A 26,729-nucleotide genomic window follows, 5' to 3' on the forward strand; every position below is an offset into this window, starting at 1 on the left:
TAGTTCCCCTACTAGTTACGTTCCCAAACCTAGTATTTTAAATTGCAAAAGTTAACTGAAAACTATATAAAATCATCTAGAAATCTGAAAAGCAGTGAAATTTTATACATGTATAGATAGCAAATACATCAGGTTTTAATTCCTTTACATTTATTTCTCTGTTAGGATGATGTTGGTAAAAGTATATAATATCCCAACAGGACAGGTGTATCTACTCACCAATCCATTTATACCAAACCTGTTTTACAAGGTGGATTCCTCCTTATGTCTTGCACACATCAAAATGTGTAAAATCAGATTAAAAAATGAAAACTAATTGCTATATGCAACCATACATAAATGGATCAATCCTGGTTATAAATAAACCATCAGGACAGATTACGTTAGCACACAACTGATAACCATCCGGGCATCACAGGCATAAGAAATTAGCAGGAAGATAAATTTGCCAGCACAGTGACTATTATGTTAAAAAGTTTCTTCTTCCAGGCACATTTCCATTTTCAATAGTAGATTCTGTTGACTGAAAGGGTCAGGCTAATGAAACCTTCGGCTACAGCTAAACTCAGCTGGAAAATGCTCTTTATACAGTCTGTAAAGCTGTATTTTCAGATAATATAAAAGCTCGCAATACACAAATTAGCTGTATCCTCAGAAAGATAATGAAGACATACATTTTCCAGCCTTAGCCATGCAACGTTTCAATGGAGACATTAATAGCAATGTAAGTATTTTATATCTGTGATTTATATTCAGGATATGTTGACATCAGCACAGGAAGTTCCTGCACATGGTGTAAGCACAGATTTATGAGGATGGTGATGCTCAGCTGACAAAAAGGAACAGTTAACACAGGAATATATTCCCTACTAATGTAAGAGCCTTATTCTAAAAGCAGCAAATACAACTTAGAAAAGACACAGGTATGCACACTGTATTTACTGTGAAATGACATATTTTTCAAACCACTGTCAAAGTACTTGCAACTCCCACATCCCCTATCAAGACACGTGTGATGATTCAAATCCACTTGCTTTGCTTACCCTATGTCTGAAACTTTTCGACTTCTCTGCAACCGAGACACGCAGTGAAGTGGTAATAGCTGAGCAACGTACCACCTGTTAACTAACTTGCAATAAGTGGAACATCCGTATCTTAGCAAAGATTGACTTTTAGCAGTATTTTTAGCTTAAATGCTGGACTGTAGATGGTAGTGGGTGAAGCACCTCTCTGCTGACCCAGCAATGAAGTGACGCAAAGAGCTCCGGGGCACAATGTCGTACAAAAAGGATGTCTCCGGAGCCCTCACCTGAACTCTAACCTCATAACAACAGCCATATTAACTTGGTCCTCCAGCAACTGTTAATGTTTCACTCCTTGCTCCTCGGGGACCAGAATGAACAGGAACTGGAAAGAAAAGCTATAAGAAAAGAGAAGGAAGTCAGAAAGCAGAACACAGGATGCAGTAGGTAGGGAAGGAGAAGGCTGAAGAATGCATTTGAAAACATGAGTCGGATAGGATGTGGGAGTAAGAGAATAGTAGGAACCAGCGGGAGAGAGAAAAACAAACAAACCTTACAGCCAACCTTGCTGGGTCACAGATTATTCTCAAAAAAATCTCTTTAGTTTTGGCAGCTCTTTGGAAAGGACTGAAAAGGCGTGCTGGTGGATGCCTCATTATGGGTCAAGTTAGAATGTCAAAAGGTAAAAAAAGACCCGCTGCCACTCACAAAGCATGCACTTTTCACACTGAAGAAGGAACTTTATTAGCATGCAATATATTCCCTGGCTGCTCTATCACACTGCTTCATGCAAAAGTTTCTGCCAAGAACTCTCCGTCGTCACCCCCAGGCTACATTTTTAAAGACATAGTGTGCACCCTTCCACAAAGTATTATTTGCTGTGACAGAACGGTGTGCCCTAACCTGGTGGTGCTCTAAATGACCCACCTCCCAAAGTCATTAACTTATATACAAGAATAAGAGATCTTCAAAACAGAGAATGTTTCCAGCCTCCCTTGTCCCACAGGAAAATTTTAAGGTGGCCCCTATAAATTCAAAAAACAGAAGACAGCATTTTGTTTTCTTTCTAACAAACTTACCACTTGAAAGCCTATCTAGAGATGCTCAGAAAACTGCCTATGCTTTTGAATTCCTTGGCTGTTCATAAAGGGCACATGTGATTTTCACCCAGCAGTTGCTACAGGTGGTACACACCAGCCAGGCTGCTAAGCAGAGTGTAAAACAATTCACTGGCCCCACGATTATCTGAGAGTCTACTGAGGAATACTGCCAAGAAAGCCACTAAAAAAACCCCCCAAATATCTGTTAAACTACGACAAAGAAACACCAGGGATGAGACTGAGTAACAGGAGAAGAAAGCACGTTAGCACTGTCACTGCCTTGCTGTACCCAGCCTGGCCCTTCTGGGAAAAGCAAAAAGAAAGCACCGTAACTTGGAGGTGAATTTGCTAACACGTCCGTGCTGAACAAGGTAGGAAGCACCGTGCAGCATTTTATCCTGCCTCAGCTTTTACACGGTGAAACTAGACCGCCTAAGATTTGACAAGTGCAATTCCACAGAAGATACTTGACAATACTTGTGTTTTCCATGTTCGGGGAAACTGCTTCTAAAATCGGGTTCTGTGAAGGATGGATGGGAAAGCAACATCCAAATCTGTGCAGATGCTGAAGTAATAAACAAAATCTATACCTTTTCAGTGTTTTTTTCTAAACACTAAAATAAAGCTGAGTTTCAGCTTGCTCCCACTTTTCCATCCTTGTACAACTCTCATACCTCAGTGGTTAAACTGGAATTTCAGCAGGACTGCAAGGTGGTCATGTCCGCTCTTGACCCTCACAACTGATTATCGGGTTTCTCATGTGACTGCTGCTGCTGCTGTTTGCTAAGTAAGGCAGACCTGCATGGGCTCCAATGCAATGCTAAAAACACGTCAGACTCACAGCTCATGCGTCTTCAATGTGTTATCCAGAGCAACTGCACTCTGAATTGTCAAGAGGTTGAAAGCACCTGCATTCAGGGTCAAAATAAGCAAAAAAGAAGAGAAAAACAAACAAACCAAAACCAAACCTTTAATAACGAAATGTGGGGCTAGATATAGCCAAAACGCTGACAAGCCAACAATTTGGTACCGCCAGTCCAGTCCCTATATTTGCTGTCTTGGTTTAGGTTTTTTTTTCAGAGATGGGGAGAAATATTTGGATACAATTGGATAATCTGCATTCATCAGTAAGATGGCATCCAGAGCACAGCAGGGAAGCAGGCCGACCCGCTCCCGCTCCCTGTGGAGAGGGGGACCGTACCGCCGCCTCCTCTGCGGACAGCACTGCTGAGGTGCGTGCAGCACCTCTTCTCCCCACGGGTTACCACACGTATCATCACGTCAGAACACGCAGCCCACATCGTTCCCTGAATACATGCTCTTCTGCTGCCACGAGGGTCCAGGTGGTCTCTCCCTCTCCTTGCTATCTGTCCTCCCCACGGTATTTGAAGAACAGGTGCCCTACAGCTCTGCAGCATTCAAGACGATCGCACTCCCCCTTGCAGTCCATCGGATAAATGAAATAGCAAACCCGTAGGTATGAGTATGTGCAAACTGTCTACTGCCTCAGTTAAAACCAAGCACCTCAGGACAACACCGTTCCCCGATTTCGTACCACAAAGGAAGGTGCCTGACTGGCGCGGGGGCAGGACGCTGGACTAGAAAAGCTGCTGACGTGACCCCGCGTGGTCCCTGCTGCCTCAGGGAGCCGCGTCTCCTCAGGGAGCCGCATCTCCTGCATCCCTCCACGGAGCGCAGCGTGGGCTGCTCACAGCCACGGCGGGCAGGGCGAGGGCAGCAGGAGGGAGGCCTGCGGGCAGCCACGCCGGGGAGGTAGGTGCCTGAAAACTTTGAACAGCCCATCGCAGCTTGCAGAGCGGGCAGGCGCCGGAGTGGAGGAAGAGCAACCACAGGCTTCCTTTTAATCTCCTTCATCAGTGGTGTGCTGGAAGCAGGCAGCGAGGAGGAAGGTAACCAGTCCCCCCCATCCCCCTTCCTTTGGGTTCGGTGCTGAAGCGTTTCATTGTACAAGGTGTTTGTGCTTCCCCTTCCCTCCTCAAAGCTTCGGACTGATCACCAGGAGCACGACAGGATGCTGATAGGTGCTGAACCCTATCCCTCCAGAGATGTGGCTTCATTTCTTTTATTATGGCTATATTCCTGTGCTTTGTCCTACCAGTTCTGACTGCCTTGCTCAGGCTGGGGCTAATCACCCCTTTGGGTTTGGATGGCAGTTTTTCCTTAAAGCAAACCTGGCCAATACCATACTTTTTTCTCCCCCCTCAGCTACATGCCAGCTGCCAGAAAGTCCAGTTATCGTGTCAGTGTATTTGTAAGAGACAGTTCTGGGTTACGGCATAGACAGAGTTTGTAAAACAGCACATTGGGTATGTTGGGAAGAGGTGCCCAACACAGGCAGGGCTTTGGTCTGCTGCAAGCCAGTCCCTGAGTTTGCCCTGAAGGGCAGGTGACAGAGGACACGGATGGCTGCATCTCCTCCTTCCGATGAGAAATGCAGGGTGGTTGAAGGGCTTCTTGCTGGAGTCTGCTGGTTAGCCATCAGGGTGGCTTAACATTCTCTTTAAGGCTGATCAAGTCATTGAATCAATAAAGCTACAGACCTCGCTTAACCACATACATACGTCGTTTTTCCTGTTTTGTTTCTGCGTATGTCAAGTTCAGTCACTGAGATGCAAAGGAGGAACCCCACAATACCATTTTCACAGCGTCTCTTCTCAGACCAGAGCAAGACTTCAACATGAATTACAACTTACAGCTGGAAAATAATGTTTTCGTGTTTTTGAAAGACATTGCAATAGTTTCATACCAGGAAAGCTCCAATGGGCATTTACTGGATTTTAGATGGCATTTATTTTATTTGTAAATAGTAAAAGCAGTAGCAGCAGCAAGACCTTAGCTAAAATAAAGCATTAGTTCTTGTCTACATTTGCAAAAGAAATTACAAATAGAGGTGACTAGACATTTTCTTGTCTTCTGAAGGATCATAAACTTCATAACTATATTTGAAATACAATAAACGTAGCAAACTGGGAACTATAAAAACCCTGCTTAGCACTGATAGCTGATAGGAGAAGCTATTCACCAAAGTGGCTTACATTTTAAGAAAATACAAAGAAGCTTCAGTTATCGGGGAAAGATGCTCAGTGATTTCCAAAAACCCACCTCTCCCCTCAAAAAAGCATTCACTTCAGAATGTTTTGAACAGAGCATGAAAAAGTGAAAAGCCCCCAAAACAGTTATTGAAAGTTATACTAGTGTTTGCATTGCCCTTTCCATTTGTACTTCCATCAAGATGAGAAACCACCACCAACGCTCATGCAATCTTTTCTGTCTCTGGCATAGAAGTGGGCACTCACCTACACGAGGAAATCCTGGCAAGGCAGGGCAAGCCGGAGCATGACCTGAAAGGACATGAGCTGCCCCTGCGGTTTGCGTACGAGGGAACATTCTGGGACCACATTTCAGCTGCGTTGGCCTGAGTTAGGTCCCTGCTTTGCAGGCTAAGCCAAGCTTCCCAAGGTGTCTCCCAGTGTTTAAAGAAGGACTCACAGGAGGGACTAATGTGGAGGGCAATCTGGAGAGGTGGAGAGCTATTTCCCCTGCTATCCAGACAGGGGCAGCAGGTAGAAGGAAGAGGATGGGAAGGAGGGAAGCAGGTAAGGTCTCTGGAGGACCTTTTAACTAAGTTTACGCACAGCCTGGAGGTCCACAGAGCTCCTCATTGCTGCTCTAGGACAAAGCCACGGCAAACGTTATGCTCCTGTGGTACCCTATTTTGCCATTTAAATTCCAAAAAGTTTGTTGCGATGGGATGCAATGACCTCTATCCTATCTTGTGGATGGCCAGTTAGTGGGGGTTAAGAGAAGCACATCAAGGAGGACTTGGTGACTCTAAGGATGAGTTGACTGATGGCTGATGAAGGCTGCTTCCTCCCTGGGGAGCCAACAGTATTTCTGCCACTCACACAGCAATCCCAAGGAAGCACTGGGAAAGCAAATGCCTTCGGAAGCTCGTCTTTCCACTTCAACCCTAAAGAGTTTGCTACTGCATATGCAGAGTTAGAGAGACTGGACAACTTCCTAGTGGCAGCTAGAAAGCTGCTGCCCATTAAGCGATGTGAGAGGCTGCTCGCTAGAATCCTGGGACAATGAAAACCAGCAAGAGGTGGTTTAACTTAAGAAAGGAGTTCCCTCTTCATTTTTTTTCCCTGTTTAATGTACAACAGCTGATTTTGAAGATTATTTTTACAGCCGCTGGGAAATCCTGCACATGTCAGGACTATTTCTCTCTGCTTCTGTGTTTGGGGCCAGGCTGAGATACCCAGAGGCTGAATTTCACCGATTCTGAGCACTTACAATTTCAGCTAAAATCAAAGAGAGCCAAAAGGCGGTTAGGCTCTCTAGGAAGCAAAACAATCAGGCCTAACACTCAAGTTGGGCAATTCAAAATTAGGTAACACTTTCAAATCATCAGCTTCCCTCACATCCGTCTCAACTGAGAGAAGAAAGATGTAAATGAGATCAGACCCCATAACAAGAAAAAGGATAAAGCACATCTGTGTTACTTTCTCCTTTCTATCCATTAAACTTTAAAGGCAAGGAACAGAGACAAATGTTTGAATGACCTTGCTGCAGACTTCACGAGTTGCTGTTCAGTTTATCACAGGATCAACTCTGAAAACAAATAAAAACTTGTAAAAAAAAAAAAAATTATCAGCTCTAGTAACTCTAAAGACAAACTTTTGTGGCTTTCTACTATACAAAGTTGAAGTGTAAAAACCTGTCTATTCTTCACTGCTGAATTAACTTTTGAGAAGTGATTGTATTAAAAGCAAATTAATATTCTTGCTACTTCAAAACTACATGACAGTTCCCAAATTATACTGGAAGAAAGAAAACATTTTCTTTACTTCAGAGGACACATTGCTTGTCTTCTACAACAGTTTTTCTTCCTCCTTTTGTTTCTAGCACTGATTCTGTAAAAGTTAAAATCCACTTTGCTGAAAGAAGTTCATTTGCGTTGAAACTGTCTCACTTCAACTGAACAGTGACTAAAGGCAGTATTTTGGAATAAGAACGCTTATTAGACTCAGTGCCCCAGCACCTTTGCAGCATCTTGCCCACCTAAGAAAAGCACCAAAGATCTTTAAGAACACAAAACACGACCAAAACCCGTTCAGGCTACAAAACAGCATTACAACGGGACGGGCACTTTTTTCCAGCCCCCCAACTAAGAGATCCCCATTAATTTCGCAGGTCAGCGGAGGGGAGGGGGGGCCGAGCAGAAAGCAAGCAAACAGCATCTGTGAGAAAAGGAAGCAGCAGCAGCGCTCAGCTGAGAGCTGAATTTCGCCAAACCTGTTTCCGAGCCGCGGTTATCCTTCCCTGACCCCTCGATGCGCTGTCCGGACGACGAAGCCCAACCCTCAGCACAACCCCACCAGGTGCACCTTCCAGGGCTCCGGCCGAACATTAAAAAAATCAGCTCCGGCTCTCTCCGGCCCCTTAGCGCTGTTCCACCCCGTCCAGCCCGGCCGGAGCCGGAGCGGCGGAACGGGGCTGCGGCGGGCGGGCGGGCGGGCGGGCGTACGCCGGGCATCCCGGTCCCCCCCCCCCCCCCGCCGCCCCCGGAGGCAGACCCCGCTCCAGCCTCCCGCCGGCGCCTCCGCTTATGCCCAGTCCATTAACTAGTGAAGTGCGCATGTACAAGAACAATTAGCACCGCTCGAATGGAAAATAAATAAATAAGAAAATCCGAACGACCTTACCTTAGAATAAAACTTTTTTTTTTTTTTTTTTAAATCGTTAAAAAGGAAAATTTTGCCGCAGGACAGACCCCGCGCCGGCTCAGCTCCCCCCCCCCCCCCCCCCTCCGCCGGAGGGACGGCTCTCTCCCGTCGCTGCCGTGCCCCCCCCGGGGCGGGAGGGGACCGGGGGCGCAGCGCGGTGCCGGAGCAGGGGGAGGGGTGGAGCCGCCGCCGCCGCCGCCGCCGCCGGCGCGCCTCGGCGGGGCAGGAGGGGTGGGGGGAGTCGGAGGGAGGCGGTGGCTCGCTTGTGGCAGCGCTTCCTCTTAGCCCGCTTTCGCGGAGTTTATTATTGACAGCCCCCTCCGGGGTTACAGTTTATAGGTTAACGATTAAGAGAGAATAATTTGATGGCGGAGAAGCCTTGCGAATCGCTTTCGCTTAACGGAACTAGGATGCACAAAAGCCATGCTTCCCAGCCCGGGCTGCCAATTCGTTCCTCTGACTCAGGAAAAGTTCCTCTTGCTTTTCTTTTGTCCTCCTGGGGTTTGAAGTGACAGTGCTGCTGTTGGTGAGCACTGGCTGATCTGAAGATCAGTTGATAAAGGCATGAACACGTGAAGAAAATCCCCTGTGGATTTAATATACCTGCGTATTTGGTTTTGAAAACTCACGCGTAGTAGCAAGGCTAACTCGGAGAGTCTGCGTGAGGTCTGAAAAGCACCATTCTGCTAGCTTCCTGCATTAAAGAAGTCCTAAATTAGCCCTTTTGTTCCCAAACCAACATAAAAGGATTTGGGGATTCCTTCTATTGGCCTGACGATTCCCTAGATTGCCCACGGTCACCTTTACAGTCAAGGGGAACTAGAAACCACTCTTCCCTTTCCCTTCTCCTCTTTCTCCTTCCCCTTTTCTTTTCTCTTTCCTTTCCCCTTCCCCTTCCTGATCACCTTCCTCTTTTCTTAAGAAGCTTGTAATATCCAAAAGCACTGAAAGCATATCATGTCAAATGTTATTATCCACAAAAAATGGACCAGTGTGTGTTTACATTTTTGAGAAACTATCTAATTTTGTTTTCTTTCATTATTTTTCTTTAGGACCCTCTCCTCATTCAGCTGGACAGTGCTCATTTGAAAAGCAGGTGCTTAATGATTGATTTTATGCTCTTTATTCAAGGCCCTATTTGCCACACACTCTTCAGACTCTGCTGAGAACAAAATTATTAATTTCTGGGTGGGAGAAAGAAACAGAAAAGGACTAGGGTTTTGGTTGGGACCCTGCTCCAGGGTACACAAAATGGGGTTTCAGAGCGCTGCAGGGTGGGTGCTGCTGCTTGTGCTCAGATCACAGCCCCATTTGCCTCTAGCTCAGGAGCGGATGCTCCAGACTCCTGCACGTCAGAGCCCAGATCTCCAACAAGCTCCCTAAAATGAGAATCAGTCTTGGAGAGAAAAACATTCACAAGCCATGTAAATTAGCTTCACATGACTTAATTAGCACCACGTAGGAAATCCGTCACACAAACTCGCAAGGGTAGAGTCACATTTTCCAGGGAAACATATACCAGCCTTAATCATTCTCTCTCTTTTTATATTCCCTACTCATTTACTAAATTCTTTCCAAAAGATGATGTTGGGGTCCTACAGAGAAATTGTTGCCTCCTGTGTGCAAAGCTGGTGCATCTCAATATGTTTCTATTTTTCCAGTGTCAGACGAAAGGTTTCGGTACGAAACTTGTGTTTTATTATGCAATTACAAATGATCACATGCATCGAGCAGACAAATGTTCTGCTTAATCTACTTACCCTGTCCTTTGAAATCCTAATAACTGTTCTGGTAGAGCTACATATTCTTTAAAAAGAGAGATTGCACGCACAATGGCAAACACTAAAATAGATATCCACCATCAAAATGTAATTATGTGGCATTATATTGGCACTTAGGGAGATTGTTGGAAGAGTTTAGATCCTTTAGATTGCCTGTATAAAAGTCTGCACTCTGAGTTAACAAAATAACTGATAGCAATAGCAGGTTGTCAGCCTCGAGGCAGTTTGGTACTAGAAAGGCACAGAGCACTTTGCAAGCGAGTTTCAAAACTATCTGCTGACAGACGGGTTTGACTGTGATCAGCAGCTGAGAGCAAGGCTCTGCCCCGCCGGCGCTGCTGGCTCTGCAGGAGGATATCTGGTCACACACCCCGTCCCAGCTGGCTCTGGGCTCTGAGATCGTTGTACAGCTTGTCCCAGTCCTTCTGCACCCAGTGTTCAGGCCCAGGCTCCTCCTCACCTCTGCACTCTATTTCTAACCCCCACCTCTCCCAAATCCACAACCCTCCTAGACGTCCCCTCACGTTTGCTCTGGCTCTTTCGTCCGTGATGCCGCGCTTGGGCCAGGCTGGAACTGCAAGCGACACATCTTCCCTCGTCTGTGTTTTCATGGTCTCGGCTCAGAGCAGAAATTTCAGGGATGTCAAGAGGATCCTAATATTTATATTACGAAAGCAACTTTGAGTTTATAGCTGTCAGCTTGGTACAGATGTGACATGAAGAAGGGAGGGGACACTGCGGGTGCAGGCCAGAAGGGATCACCCGTCTCACGAAGTCCAACCACTCACAACCACAGCAGCTGTGCAGTGGACTCGTGACCACACCACAGACCTCAAAGGATTATGTCTACCCATCACAAATTTGGCAGCAAAAACCCAGCAGCCAGAACTATGATGTGTCATGAGAAGACCAGAGGGTGACTGAGGGCATTGCCAGTGTCAAGAGATGTCTTAAAGGGAATGCCCGGAGGACAACACAGAGCCTGGCCCAGTCTAAGCCACTGCCTCTCGCCCTGGTGCAAGCAGATTCGTCAAGAAATGCGTGGTGTCCTCCAGAGGATGCCGCATCATAAAACCACAGAATGGTTGAGGTGTGAAAGGACCTTGGAGATGTCTAGTCCAGCCCTCTGCAGGTCCAGTTAGAGCAGGTTGCCCAGGGCCTGCTCGGCTTGAGTCTTGGACACCTCCAATGACGGAGACATCACAACCTCCCTGGGAAACCTGTTCCAGGGCCTGACCAACCTCACCTTGAAAAAAATCTAAATTAGGCTGGATCGCTAAGACAAGGCGATATAAAGTTGCCTCGTGATAGTCACCAGCGGCACCTGGGACCATCAGTGATCCCCAGAGGGGCCTTATCCCAGACTGCCAGCTCCCTCAGCTTACTCTGCAACTTAGAAATAAAAGCACAGGGAACGTGATGTAGAGTCACTGAAGTTGTCTGGATGTGAGCCAGCAGACAACTGGCTGCAAGACTTGGTAGAGAAAATGCAGCGCGGTAGTGGTGAGCTTACACACCTTGCACTAGCTGAGGTATGTCTGTACCACCACCAGACTTCATAATTAAAGTATTCTCCATCACCAGTCCAACCACTCCAGGTACCCACCGCTATGGCAGTACCAGAGCTATAGAGGACATCACAGAGGATGTCACAGCTAAGGTAAAACACTCCTTTATCAAGAGTACCTTCACTTTTAAGTCACATTAAAGGCTGGGAAACTCTAACTTGCTCCTCAGAATTTCATTAATCTTTTTGTTTATGCTTTCATTGGGATGAAGTAGTCCAAGAAACACATTCCCGAGTAAAGCAGCACTTGCAACATTGTGAGACCAGATAAGAAAAACACCAAGAAATAAAAGCGGGGAGGGAATAGATAGGAATCTCAAACTCCACCTCACCTCTGAAAGTCAGAAATTGTACTGTGCATCTGGCACAGTTGTCCGCTATAGAGAGTAACCGGGAAGCAAAAGGTGGAATTGGTTTAGCTATTTAATGATGTGCTAATAGACTACACATTTCTTTGGTAAGTCGCTCCCTTTAAAAATTCGCTAAACTCTGAACAGCAATGGATTCCTCTTGTGGATCTTAGAGACTTGTAACAAATGATTGCCTGATTATAAAATTCTCTGTAAACAGGGCTTTGTAACCTTTCCAGCAGACCGCCTTGCTCTCTGTTGGCTCTTTATCTTCAGTGCAGAAACATATGTAACGTTTATAGCGAAGGCAGCGCTTGCAACTCTCTCCAAGTTCTCTAACATGTTACGAAAAGCCCAAATATTTCTGTTTTTGCAAAACAAAACTTTTCCTAAATTTGTGTTTACTTACATACCTGAAAAAGTATACTGTGTTGCTTGCCAGACTAAATTTTTTTTGTTTGTAAAACCTTCAAAGCAGTGAAAATCTTTCATCATTATTTTGGGGTTTTTTTTCTCCTTTTGGCAAGTCAAACTCATTTGGTAAGTCAGACCTGCCCTCCGCTTTCTACTTAGCCAGTTGCCTACTCTTAGCGTAACGGGTATTAATGAGTTCAGTAGCATCTTGATAGAATGTGAAAACTTTGAACATTGCAGGAGGGTAGAGGCTGATTTTAGTTTGCTGCTGAAGATATAGTGAACAAGGTGATCCATTGGGCCTTTTGGAGACAAATAAATAATGAAGATAAATACAGTAAATTCTTGAAACATGACTGTAGGAAAAACCTGAGAAAAAGACTTCCAGTTGGACTCTGTGCTGTTATATCTCAGGCAATACATTTTATACAGCATACGTCATGCACTCTAAGAAACTTCATTTGGTGAGCTGCACTGACAACTGGCTTTGTTCACCTTTGTTCTTATTTGAAACAGGTTGTTCCATGCAGCCGTTAAACAAACTGTGCACGCACACACATTTGCACACAGGCTTTTTTATTACTCCTCAGATCTTTCTAAGTCAGTCATGCTGCCTAGATTTTAAATTCTTTTTCTCTTTGCAGCATGAAAATTGCCCTACGTTAGGACCTGCTCCCTTTTATGGAAGCATGATTCAAAAGTTTAACAAAAGTATTTCTGGCTTTGTTTTCCTTTTCCACTTTTTCCCCCCCTTCTGGTTTTCTGCTTTCTTAACACTTGTGTGTATCCTTTTGATCTCTGGGAAAGCTCAGTATCTCCAATACTGGTGGATCTCCCAGAAGTAAAAGTGATTACAGCTGAAGTAGAACCCATCTATGTCAAGGGTACTGGTTTATAGTATGATTTCATCATCATTTTGTGAATAAGCACCAACAGTGTCATAGAAGCAGGCTGTGGCCCTTTGACCAAAGCATCTCTGGAGTCAGGGGAAAAGGTGTCCAGGACCTCAGAGAAGTGCACATGGCAGGATGGTGCCTTACTGCCCGCTGTGGACCTGCCATTTTTAGCATTGGCTGCTTCACTTATCCGTGCTTTATCAGAGCACCCCACTAATGTTGTCTTTACCTGCTCTGGTCTCCACCCTTGTTTTTCTAAATTACTCACTTTTGATGTGCTAGGTGTTCATGTGGAAAAATGATGTGGAGGAACGAGCTTGAGGCTTTGAGGGCAGGGAGAGCCGTGCCTGTTCTCAGCTAACCAGGAGAGACTTAGTCTTTTGGCAGTGTCTTGGCCTCCTTTGCACAGCCTGGGTCTAGAACATGAATTAAGCCTGACTGATTTTCACCTGTGCGATGCTTTTGTTCTGTTGGCTGCTGAGTCTCTGTTGTTGCCCCTTCTGCTGCCTCCCCCTCACCTGACTTCTCTGACTGTGGGTTTATAGAACAGAAATACTCCATCTAGAGATAAGAGTCACATTTTTAAACGTGACAATAAGTAACTCATAAAGAACAGTGCTGAATATTCCCTTACTGGAAACTGACGATCAAGGTAGAGTTACTTTTTTCACTAAAGTGTATCGTCTGTTGGTGCAAACAAGTTCTGGGCAGTCCCAGTGCCTCTGCTCTACTGCATTAAGCAACATCATCAATATGATGCCTTCTGCTTAATTTTTGCTGTATTGTTCTTTATATGTCTTCTTCTGCTTGCAGCTCGGTCTCTTTTCTATCTTCTCTCTTCACCATCTTTTTTCCCTCTGTCATCCACCTGGAAGGCTCTACAGTGCTCTACTTTTGCCAACAGCTAGTTCCCCTCACCACTCCTTCTGTTTTCATTAATCTCTTAATTCAGATCCACTTCCCATATTCTTTGTCTTGTGGCTGCCATACCCTGCTCTAAACCTGCCTCTTTGCTATTCCTCATCCTTTACCTTCCAGTTCCATCAGTTCAGTTCCTGCCCCGTCGCTCTAACTCTTGCTGACCTTTTCTGGACTTCCTTTTTTTTTGTGCTTCTTCTCACTGACCTCCTCAAAGCAAGGTGATCCAGTGACTGGGACTGAAAGGCACCTGAGTCCTGCATCTAAAACTAAAGGTTGTCCACTTCGCTGCTTCCCATTTGATACACCACTGAAAGAAGGTATTTGATAGAGAATAAAACAAGTGGGCAGGAAAAACAAGAGAAAACAGGGTCCAAAGAATCGCTGCTTTGTTTTAGCATCAAGCAACCCAAGTGATGGTGTCTGGAGTCATCATGACAGGGTCTCAAACATGGGAAAGTGTTCAAAAAAAAAAAAAAAAGAGTGAAGAGGTTTAAAAACTGGATTTAGGAATTATCATCATTCATATAATTGCATGCACTGGGCTAGTCAAGCGTGGAAAAGCTCACACAGCAGTACAACAGCAATGCAGCTTGAAAGCAAGAGTCTGCTCAAGTTTAGTCAATATAAAACCTCCATCTCCCTCAATGCAGGTTCTCAGATTTTCTTAGAAATACAGGCTATGTGTGCACTGGTTTATATCATATTTGGCCACCTCAGTCACAGCTTGACATAAGGATTAAACAATGCACACTTATAAAAGTGGAGAAAAATAAATAATCTCATGAAGATTCCTTCTGGATTTTTAAACATGACTTCCTGTGAGCACTGTATTCAGTGATTTAACAAATAATGAATCCTCAGTAAAATTTTCAAATGCTGTAAAAGAGCAGTCAGCGGCTGCTTTTATGAGCTAAAGAGAGACTGATGGATTTTAACAACATCAGCACTGAGTAATCCTGGCTGTCACACCACATCCTAATATACTGTGCCCCAACCATCAGTCTGAAAGGCTGATGAAGGTATTTCTGTTAATTTTCATGCCAGGACCCTCAGCTCTTGCCCTGAACACAAAGGAGCACACAGCTGCCCACCACATCCATCTCACAGCCCCACCGTTGCCAGTGCTTTTTGCCCCTGTGTCCTCGAGGTGCAGCATAAATGGACACCCCATCCCCTGCCCCCCCAAAAAAATCCCAAACCAGCCACAACCCTGAAAAAAAACCCCAGACAAAACCCCCTAAACCTACACAAAGCTTTTCTACTACCACATAGCTAATTACTACAGCTTGTGCAATTCTTAGGTTTGCTGCTTGCATTAGATTTGTGTCTATTGAGAAGCAATTGTAGAAGAGACTGTCCCCACAGCACTCACCCAGGGGCTAGATTCTCCTGAGATTTGAGCCTGCTATTTTAACCTCCTGCTTGTAGCTGCTGAGAGCAGGATCCAAAAAAGACTCACACAGATTTTTTGAATGCAATTAATGAATAATTTAAAGAGGGTCAGATAAAAAACCCTAACTGAACACCACCACACATATAAATCTGAATGTTCATAGGCACTTGATTTTGGGGCAGATCTGTATCTTGGTCACCCAAACTTGCTGTTGCACATCCTTGGAAGTCCTATCATCTTGCCTGAGCTGAATATCATTCTCCACCTGAAGTTATTTGTGCTTCATGAACTAAATGTCTTTACACACGGAACAGCGAAGGGCTTGTTTTGAGGACCAGGGAGACATGGGCTGACCACAGCCATTGCGCAGGGATTGGAGCCATAGGTGCTTCCATTCAAAGGAAGAGTTGGAAGGGGGCTGCCTCTTGCACCAGTGCTTGTGGACTGCATTACTTGCCCAGGGGAGTGGCATACCTGGTTTTATTTCTCTCCTCAGGCTGAGATAATTCCAGCTTGCGCTACCTCTTTCCAAGATGATGTCCTGACCACCAGCCTGTTGAATGTTTGGATGGCAAAAGGGAAGGACAGGGAAAACTTATTGTACCCAGATGGAGAGCAAGCAAGGAGAAAGCGGGCCAATTTCACGCAGTAGGTGTGAATTAGAAGGTACTCTTCTTGCCTCTGCTTGCCTTAAAATTTCTTTCTGCCATGTCTGTGTTGCCCTCTGAATAACTGCAGGGCTTATGCATCCTGGCCCTGTTGTTTTCTAATCAGGTATTTGGTTGTCAGCTGTTGACTTCCACTGAGCATCCTTGCTTACAAATCACTATTATTTTTTAAATGATATAGTGACATAAGTGTAAATGATACCTCACAGACAGAGAGAGGCAAAATCTGTCTGCAGAAGCTTGCAGCCTCCTTGGTAGTATCAATAGGCAATACTGACCAAAAATAATTCAAAATACAAAGGCGTTATTTGGCTGTAGAAATTATGTAAAAATAATGTAGTAATAAATTATTATCATCATAAACAGAAATGCATATAGACGTTTATATAGAAGACTATATAAAAATATAGTCATACAGGAAATAAATATTGTTGATAAGCTATTTTGCTGGAGAGCAAACTCTTATCCAGGAGCTATAACTCCACTCAAGAAACTGCTGAATGTAATACATTTTTATATTTATATACTTCTACAGGTACATACACACACACACACACACACACTATTTTAACATTTTCGGCGTTCCTACCCTGGTTCTCATTAATCCCATTAATCAAGAAGAGCTCTACTGACTTCAAAGGAATTGCAACAATGCCAGCTTTGTGCTCATAAAATCCAGCGTCGAGTTGGCATTTTTACGGATTAGTTATTTCCTAAGACCTGAAGAAGCTGGACGTAGACGGCTCAGTGTGCTAATGATGGACACAAAGCAACAGTGCTTGCCACTGAAAGCAAGTTGGGCCAACAGTACTTGGTCTGTCAGGTCAGGACATGAGCCAGTCAAACCAGGACACGCTCTTCTCCATCGTAGGATTAGCGGTGCCCACAGAGCGTGAGCTGTGCAACAACAACTGCAAGCAGCAGTGCCCTATCCTCCACACCACCTGCCTGTCTTTCACCAGTATGGACACTGTTTTGCCCCTACTGTTTTTGGAAACCAGGGTTGTATTCCAGCCAGTAATTTGCAAAATGAAAAAATGTTGAAAGCTATGCATCATTTTAAAACAAGTTAAGTCATCTAGGAAAAGCCTGATATTTAAACAATGAAAGAGAGTATGTCTATCCCTTTCCAGTTCCTCTGAAAATAAACATTTTAAACGGAACTGTACAGGAACTTTCATCCTGTAATATATGTACTTGTCACCAAGAGATACTTTTTCACCTATGACATAATTGCTATCATCAGAAAAGCAGTGCTGTCACTCTGCTATAATTTAGCCTCATTTTCTGCTGATTTCTTTATCTTTTCTCATTAGGGCATTACATATTCAGCTACGTTACTATTAATCATTCCCTAATATAAACAACTGGATAACAGAGCTGTGTGAGTAATTGATTTTTCAGTTCCAGAGCTGAACTAAAAATTAAATAAGAAATTATCAAAGAAAAAAAAAAAAAAGCTTTATTTTACTCTCTCATTCAAGTGAAAAAAGTTTCATGTGGATTTCAGTGACACATTTGTTCATCTTGAACAAGTAATTTCATTTCCATCTTTGTCATTTTAAAAAAAGCACCACATAGAGAGGACCATATCAAGGCACTGTTCACCAAACCAACAAGTGAAAAATCTTCACTTTTTGGAAAATGGAGAGACCTGGCCCAGTGAATTCCTTTGTCTGGGGGAATTTGAATACCCAGGCACTGTTCACCAAACCAACAAGTGAAAAATCTTCACTTTTTGGAAAATGGAGAGACCTGGCCCAGTGAATTCCTTTGTCTGGGGGAATTTGAATACCCAGGCACTGACCTACAAGAAGATTGTCATCCTTTTGGTGAAAAGAACTCAAAAAGTATGTAAGTGACTTGTAAAAGTGGAACAATTTTATCTGGGAAGAGTGGGAGACAGACACCCCAAGAGACCCAACAACATGCCCAGGAAGGCCTCCTCAGAGAGGTGGGTTCAAGTCTCAACAGGTTGACGGGAGAATTGAAAGTCTCCCATGGTCTAGGTGAGGAGCATAATCACATGGTTATTTGATATGGGTTTTTGACTAGCTGGTCTTGTGAATTAAGCCACCAGATTTTCTTTGATGACATTTATAATAATTATCTTGCACCCAAAATGGCATTTTTAATGAGTTTTTAAAAAATTAGTTGAAACAGTAGTTATGGCAACACAATATTATAATCACAGGTGCTTTACAAATATATGCTGAATTATACATTTTGCATTCTGGATTTCTTCCCCTTCACATTTGCACAAGCTTTGGCAAATTTCACAAGAACGTTTGGTTTGGATTTTTGCACCACCTGGTTTTTTTCTTCTGCCTTAAGATTTTTCCACATATAAGCCTTAAAAAGAAATGAAAACTGAAACGATGCAAATGTAAAACTCATTGCTGATATTCTCCACTGCTGGTGGAGATACTGCAGGAAGGAGAAAGGATGCACAACATAGCACCCATCTTGGGAAAGAAGATGGAAAAAGAATCACATCTGTTTAGGGTTAGGACAGCGTCTATATAGGCTCACTGAGTCAGAATAACCCCCCCTAAGTCAGATGACATCTTGAGGTTCTTCACACAGCTTAGTGGGAGTTATCATCTGACAATGTAGAACAGGTCTTGAATATTTGTAGGGCATTAATCAAAATAGTAAGTCTTATACTTTGCTAATCAGTCTGTACATCTCTGTTTCCATTTAAACATAAAGCAAATATCCAATATGTTCAAGCTTTAGTGACTATTAGCATAGATTTATACTTGTAAATAAGTGGCATCTATCTAAATTTTTTAGAAATTCACTGAAACCTGGCACTTGAACTGAAACCTGTTTCTAATCTTTCTGAATGAGGAAGCAATTTTCCCTACATGACCCTGATTCAGTTCTTGTTTTCTTTGCCTAAAAAAATGACAACTTAGAAAGATGGCCTCAGTAGAGCTGTGAACTGATATTTATTTCAGTAGTATAATAACTCTGAAACATGCCAAAAGCCCCTTAAATTGTTACCTATTGCACCCTGGACAGAGTTTGTATTCGTGAGTAGATTTTGAATGAAGTAATTTTTTCCCCCAATCTGACCCCGGGAGCATTTGAATTGATGATTTTAGCAAGCAAACTTGCTAGGAATAATGAACTACATATAGCTTTGTATAATAATTCTCTCTCAAGGGCTGTGAAGCTGATGCCTACTTAGAAAAAATTTTGCAAGAATAGCTGAAACAACACATGATGCCATTTTATATAATCCCAGAAGTGACTGAAAGACTGGACAGTTTTGAGGACTATCCAAGTGTGAAAAGATGGATTTGGATTAGTCCCAGCTCGTGGCAAGCCTCACATTGTATAAGACTTGCAATACTTTCATATTGTTTCTCCACAGTCTGATGTGGCTGTTCTTTCATTTTTAAATTACCTTTGGAGCCGTTTTGTTGGAACTTGGGACCATATCCATTAGTTAAAACATAAACTTTGAGCAGTTGCTGTCTTGCAGTCAGCTAGAGCTGTAAAACAAGACCTGCAAAATGGATGATCTTCAGATTTTACTTAACTGAGCAGAAATGGTATTTGTCATTGCCAGGTTTTTTCATTTATTTCTTTTAATAGACTACCACAGAATTTGTGATCCATGGTCCTGTCAATATATTACATTGACAGAAAATAGCCAGTGTTTCCAAACCATACAGATAGCACGTCAGTGTAAAAGAAAAGAATAAAAACTGTACTGTGGCCCTTGTCTTCTACGTTATAAGATTAAAAGTTTAGAGATGCCCTTACTGAAAAGTAGGCAGAGAGTGACTCACTGCTCTACTACAGCCAGTAATGTGCAGTAAGATGAGTAACTACTGTATGCAATGGGGAATTCCCACAGTCCCATTGGGCTGGCTTTTCCTTTTTTTGGGTCACAATTTGGAAACCAAGACACAGAAACAATCACCATATGAGAAAAAAGTCAGAGTACAAATATGGCTAAGAACTCTTGGAGAAAAAAAATAGCAAAAATCCTTCTGTAAAGTAACTTGATTTCCAGACTTTAAAGGAATCACCAACAGGTTACACAGTTACAGGCCAAAATCTGTGCTATATGTTTGCACCATACACCTCACCCCAATATCTCTGTATGGGGCTATTCTTACCACAGAATTTGGCCTTAAACTGGTAAATCACAGAGATTTATTAGCCCTGAACACTTCATACTTTTGGCTTGATTGTTCTCTAAACAAGTAACTGATGGATACTCTGCCCTGCTGTCTTCCTGCCAGCTTCTTTATTTTACAATCTCCATAAAAATCAAGAGAAAATGCAAACTGGAAAGGTAACGCAGACAAAATCTCCAAGCTATGTCACACTCCAGCCTTTACACTTGCTTTGGTCCATGAAATAAAGGGAAACAAAAAGGCAAGCACTTCCCAGTGAAAGGTTTGGTGCTGCCGTCTCGTGGGAAAAGGGAGAAGGGGAGCTTTGGTAATAAAAGCAGAAATGCAAAAGGGGAAAAAAAAAAAAGATTTTAAAAACTTGCTAACATCAACACTCCCATTTTTGTTTCAAGACGGCTGTGTGCTTTATTGCTCACAGATCAGTTTCCTTTGCAGGTGATGTGGGCCCAGAATTACATCACCAGCAGAGCAGCCAAGAGCATCTCGGTGCCAGGATGACCGAAGCCGAGAGGAATGTATTATCACAGACCTCCGAGGGACTTGCCAGTGCATTCCTTGCTGGGGGTGCTGCGATGGGGGAGGCAGAGAGGAGACAATTTTACACGAAGACTGAAAGGAAACTTTGTGGAGGAAAGATCTGGGGTCACAGTCCTGCTGTCTCCTCTAAGCAGATCTAATTATGGCCATGTACTTCAAAAAGAGGGTTTAACCAAAACCAGATTTAGCAGGGCACTGCTTAGGAAGTACAGACTGAATCCTTGGCCTTGCCTTTGAGGAAAATGCGAAATGCTTCAGTGCACTGGGAACACTGTCGATGTGGTTGTAAAGAATAATTTGAAGCTGCAGCAAGGAAAGCAAGAGCCAGTTTAAAATCCTCATCACTTCGATGAAGGCTTACAATCAAAGGTGACTAAACATAATATCGATGCTTTCAGACAGACAGTACTTACATTAGATACTGGGTGTGTGTTTAGTGACACATTGTGTGGTGGGGTAAGAGAGTCTCCGCAGTCTCAGGGATCTTGCTGGAAATGATCAAATTACTCACAAAAGACTTGCACAGATCTCCCTTAACAAGCTCCAACAAAGCCTTTCTGCCACATCGCACCCTCTATTCCGCAAACCACGTCCCGTGCATATGAAAGCAACTCCCTCCTCCCCCCATTTTTGAAGGCTTTCAGGCGATTTCTGCCATCCCTCCTGCAGGACAGGCTCAGTGGTCCTCACCAGAAGCCTCTTTCTGAACCATTCAAATCAATGACAGCTTTCCAGTGCTTTTAATAGCAGCAAAATGTGCTGTCAACAAATGGGATTAAAAGAAGAGTACAAGACAAATTGTTCAGAGATTAGCACCTCTAAAAATGTCAGGATTTTAAACCCCATCTCCTAGGTCGATTGAGAGGTCGAAGCAGTGCCGAGGTTACAGTGAGCTCTCCCCTTTTCCAGCAGAAGAAAAAGCCCTGCTGTTCAAATAAAAAAGTTTATAACTGATCCTAAAGATTTCTCCTCTCCCTCCCCCAGTTCCCTAAATGAGAAGGTAAGAGGGCTAGGACAAGGCAGAACAGAAAACAACCGAGCACCACTTCATGTTAAGCCTGCTTTACGCAAGAGCTTTTTGGGGTTGGGATGCTGCTGCATGGTCTTCTGCTCTTCAGGTGTTCACGGCAAGCCACGCTGTCAGTGCAGCTCCAGTCAAACCCCTCATTCTCCACCTGCCGGACCAGAGACTCCTTACCCCACCGACTGCCACCAAAGGTCTCCCTCTGAGGGGGCCCAGGGGCCTCCAGCTCTTCTTATTCCTCCAGGAGATGGCTACTTTTGCACTCCCGGGGATAGGAGATGCCCAAGGACAACTTGATGTTATGGAACCGCAGCTGAGGTAGGCAAGCGTGGAAAAGGGGAATTTTTGTTGAATCGTAAAAAAAAGAAAATACTATCCCTAACTTTCAAAACATTCCCATCTTTAGATATAATTCTAGCGTACTATAGGGAAATCAGCAAAACACTTCAGACACCATGTCTGTGGTGGTCTTCCACTAAAAGTACCAGATTTCTTTCATCTCCATCTGGCAAACGGTTGTCACTACTCTTTTCCTGTAACATGCCAACCTTTTCCACAACCTTTCTACAGCTTAGTTGCACTTGGTGTTGCAGAGCCAACACCAACAGTCAGGCCCTCCAGCTTTCTCCATTTACCCCTCCTAGCTGTCTACATTTTTAATATCCCCATGTACAGTTTTCTCTTTTTTATTTTTTTATACTTTTCATGCATAATTATTCTTGACAAATCATGTTTTCCTGTTACTTTCTTCCTGTGCAAGGCTGAAATAATTAGTCCCTCATAGGGACTGTTTGCTTTCATATCATGTTGTTGTGGATGGATTAGAGACAATGTATGAAAGTGTATGTAAAAATATATTCCAAAATAAATACATTAAAAGAGTGCTAGAAATACATTAGAACTGAGGCATATTTCTGCTCTTAAAGAATTTCCCTTTTTATCTTGTTCAAACTTTCACAGGACAGCAAAAGCAGATGGGGCCTCTAAAAGTTGGTGTGGACAGCAATGGTTAGGAAAGACTGGTAAAATACTGTGAGGAAAGAAATTACTCAAATTACTTAGATCCAGCAAGGGAATTATTACTGCTCTCTTTGTACCAGACTGCTGTGAGATGGCCGTCCCACAGGACTGTTCTTCCTCCTGCTCACCCTGTCTCATTAACATTATAACTGTGAGTGCAGCAGAGTGGCTGACGGGCAAAGTTCACCTCCGTGTCCCTTTTCTGTTTCATGGAGACTACAAGTCTGTTCAGCTCTTAATAAAATAACCCTAAGGCCTCAAAGCACCACAGTAAAACAGATTATATATAAAGTGGTACTCATAAAAGAAGAATGCCTATGCAGGACCCTGAGAAATGCTTTTGGACAGGTCAGTTCTCTGTCCCAATATGCAGATTAAGTGAGTATGGGAGGGGTTTTTTATGTTTTAACCTATTGCAATTTAATCTTTCCACTACAAACTCTTTCTTTTTGACAAAAATCTATTGCTGATTGCCACTGTGGGACTTTCCTGAGAAGTCGTCCCATCACCCTCTCTTTCACTGTGAATATAGCCCTCAAAGGATACTACTTCCAGTTTTTAATACCCACAAATATGTGGGTGCAGCCTCAGTTTCATGTGCACACAGCAAACAAAGATGAGGAGTTGAGATCCTTTAAGACTATACACTAATGAGTGGTTTCCAGCCCATCCTGATTTTGCTAATCTGCTCTGCAAGTGATCAGGGAAGAGGACCCTGAAGAGGGAGGGACGTGCATGCTTCGTTTTCTGTTTAGCTACCTGCTATGTTCTCTGCTTGGTCGCTACTAGACTTGAAATTAATTTCCTCATTAGTGCCTTAGACAAACAAAGTGGATTAAGTAGCAAACATCAGGTTTCTCATGTCACTCAATGTAAATCAAGATTGCTTCAGCACTGCAATTCTCCCACCCGCCCCAGGCACCAGTACAGAGGCACTGGCAACTAAAGCCGCCAGGTTTAGTTGCTCTTAAAGATCAGCTTTTAATAGAAGTTCAAACTCAAATTCTGCTTTTTTTATTGCTGTTTTTCCAAAAATTGTAGAATGTGGAAAACCTGAAGTTTAAAAGATATGAAAGAGCAGGAAGAGTATGAGAAAATGCCCACAGAGATGGGACTTGGTATCTTAGCAGTAGTAATGTGAGATAGAAAGCTCTTTAATCAGTTCATTGAAGGAAGTCAGTTCAAAACAGGTCATAATCTTAGGCTATTTAATGGCCTTCACGAGTTGAACTGGAATAATAAGAAGGCACCAATTGTCAAATTAAAGTGAATATAAAATGTAAAGACAAATGTAAATGGTAGTTTAATACCACTTCTGTAGCATTTTAGTTGCCTGCATGTCCCCACATACAGGGATACTGAGCACAGAGAAAAAATGGCATCTATGAGAATCAGATGTGAAATTGCTCCTTACTTGGAAATACAACACATTTTTTATTTTCTGTTAAGAGAATCAAATTGCTAAGATGCAGAAGTATTTTTGTCCTTTAAAGTTTGCCAATCAACCCAAGAAAACAGAGAGACAAAAAAACCCCCAGCTATTCAACCAGGAAATATGGTCACTGTAGCTCATGTGCCACCTACTCAAAGTTGGCACTGAACTGAGTTCAGGAAATACACTAAACAATTTAGCTCCTGGCTTTTTGCAAATGTCTGCCACCAGACTGTGGTTTCCTCAAAAGCATTTCTTCTTTGAACTTGCCGTATTTTTCTCAGAGCTTTTTTTTTTTTTAAAAAAAACCCCAACATTGTGGATTGATTTCAAGCAGTTTGGTATGTGCATGAAAATTTCATATTGAAAAACTGAGGCTGTTAGCTCATTCTTGCTGGTAGGTGCTCTTTCTGTTCTTAGAGACTCAGAGAACAAATTACTCCAACAAGGAGGACAAACACTTGAAAAAAACCTGGAGAGTATGAGACTGTGAGATAAACTCTGTAGATAGTCCATCGCAGACTGGGCACATTTTAAAAAACATGAAAATATTTTCTTCCAGGGGAACATGGATCTTGCCTGAGGCATGCATCTTCAAAAATATGAAAAATAACGCAAATGGTTTGTGACTTTGCCAGCCTAAATGTGTGGGGCATGGCAAAGTCCCTACCACTTGTGTGCCAGTATCCTAATGTGTGTTGTGGTTTTCCTTACCCTGTCCTCCTGCTGTGACAAACAGTGCCCTGTCCTTCACAAAATGCGGTGCTTAGTTAAGCAAGCCAACCCCAAATTTGGCCAACATAAATAACATCTGATCAAAAGCTACCAGGAGATGAACCCAAAATGGGTATGAGTAATTCATAACAAAATCGTGCCTTAATTCAAGTGCACACTACAGGAACATTCAATGGTATTCCTCCAGCTCTAGACTTGCACAGTAAGGTACTTACTAATAACATGAGTGGACTGACATTTACAAATGGTTTACACACAAGTTTAGTGTCATTTAAACACAGAAAATACCAGACCATGTCACTGCTGAACCACAAGCACTGGGACACTGGGGATACTCTTTGCACCATCTCAGGTACTCACCTCTCCCGCTCCTGTTCCAAGAGGTTGGTAAAGTCATCACTCTTGTTCATGTAATCTGTGTGTTTATGTTTCTCATTTTCTAGCTCATAAACTGTGCGGCGATGGCACTTTTCTGCCAACAGGAGCTGTTCCAGCATGCGCCGATACGTCTCTTTCTGCTTTTCCTCAAGTCTGTCCAGCTGGATTGTAGGAAAGGAGAATAGACTGTTTTAAAGGTCTCCTTGCTTACTTCATCTGATTTATTAACCAACAATGTTGTGTTTGGTAAATGCAAGTCCCATAATTTTATGTCTTGGGCTTTACATAAAGCAGTGACTAGAAATAAGAGTAACTGTCCTGTAAAAGTAATGATTTCTTTGGACAGCGTGTTTGCCATAAATATTTGCGCGGTTTTCAGATACACAAAGGACAGAACTCCACTTAGTTTTAGGGTAACAAATAATATTGTTGTAGTGCAGAATTTCCCCTGTGGTGAGGTGCTGTGTACACTTTCCTCATTTCACACAGGAAAAGCTGTAGCAAATGCCAGGGCAGGATACGTGCCCTCAGATCCTGGGAGGCCAAGTTCACTCACCTATCTGGGGACTAGACACCTATATGCAGAGCATAAGGTGTAAGCTCAAGGCTGAAATTTGAGTTATGCATCTTCAGTGCACCTGTAGGACTGCTGAGATAAAAAGTCTAAGCTATTTAGATTCAGCACAGATTCAGTTTCATATTAACAAATACAATTCATTATAAGCCGTAGGATTTTCCCCTCAGCCTGTTTTTTGACAGGAATTTCTCTTTCTTTATTAGAAACACTTTACCTTTTTTGTTTTCTGGGTGTTTTTTATTACATTAATATGCCAATTGTTATTCAAACAAACACTAAGGCCAGGGATGTGTGTCTAAAATGTTGCCAGGGCGCTCCGAAGCCATCACGGCTATTCATGTTGCGCCTTTCACCGTTTCTTGGGAGCAGATGACAAACTCCATCCTCCTCCCTGCCCAAGCAGCCTGCAGCCCTGGCATTTCTCTGCTTGCCTGCCCCTGGCACGGCAGCTGGCGGAGCCTGCTCTGCCCAATTCCAGCCCTTACCCTGTGGGAATTGCATCTTCCTCCTCCCTGGCTGCAGCGGGCAGCTGCTGTTTCACAGGGTCCCTCAGCAATCTGAGGGAAATAAGAGAGCAGGAGGACCACGGCTATTTGCTCCCCAGAAGTTGACCACAGCAGTCAAAGTAAAGCAGTCATTGCATTTTATAAAGGAGCCAGGTCGGGTTCAGCCTTTGAGAGTAGATCTTTTGCACTTAGGAAATTTTGTCACCATCCTGTTTTAGCTCCAACATAACCCCTGTGGACCTACACATGATAAAAGTTTTACACTGAGGTGCCCATCAAATTATCAGCTTCTTTAGACAAAAGCCCTGCTAAGCTCTTTTAATCTTGTTCAACAGTATTTCATGCATGCTCCCACATGCTAATGTTTGCTTTCCTTATTTACTATCATCCCCAAATTCCAGAAGATGCTTCAATAAGAATACACAGTAGAAAGGTAACCTGCAGTAGACACAGTTCCTGGTGAAAGAATTAAATGTTCTAATAGGAGGAACGATGAAAATT

The 26,729-nt window shown here is 43.3% G+C and overlaps 1 protein-coding gene across 6 annotated transcripts in view; it reads right to left on the reverse strand.

The window, feature by feature from the left end:
- FILIP1 (filamin A interacting protein 1) overlaps positions 1-26,729 on the reverse strand; it is a 109,761-nt gene that overhangs the window by 18,878 nt on the left and 64,154 nt on the right. For 4 of the 6 annotated variants that reach the window (XM_049817774.1, XM_049817776.1, XM_049817775.1 and 1 more), the window contains one exon: positions 25,128-25,306. In XM_049817774.1, coding sequence (XP_049673731.1) covers positions 25,128-25,306 — 179 coding nt within the window. Of the gene's footprint in view, positions 1-7,441; positions 7,588-7,851; positions 7,874-25,127; positions 25,307-26,729 lie in introns of those variants that run through there. The other 2 variants (XM_049817779.1, XM_049817777.1) reach the window with 2 other exon arrangements.

Source organism: Accipiter gentilis, chromosome 15 (assembly GCF_929443795.1).
Source record: "Accipiter gentilis chromosome 15, bAccGen1.1, whole genome shotgun sequence".
Taxonomy (NCBI): Eukaryota; Metazoa; Chordata; class Aves; order Accipitriformes; family Accipitridae; genus Astur; species Astur gentilis.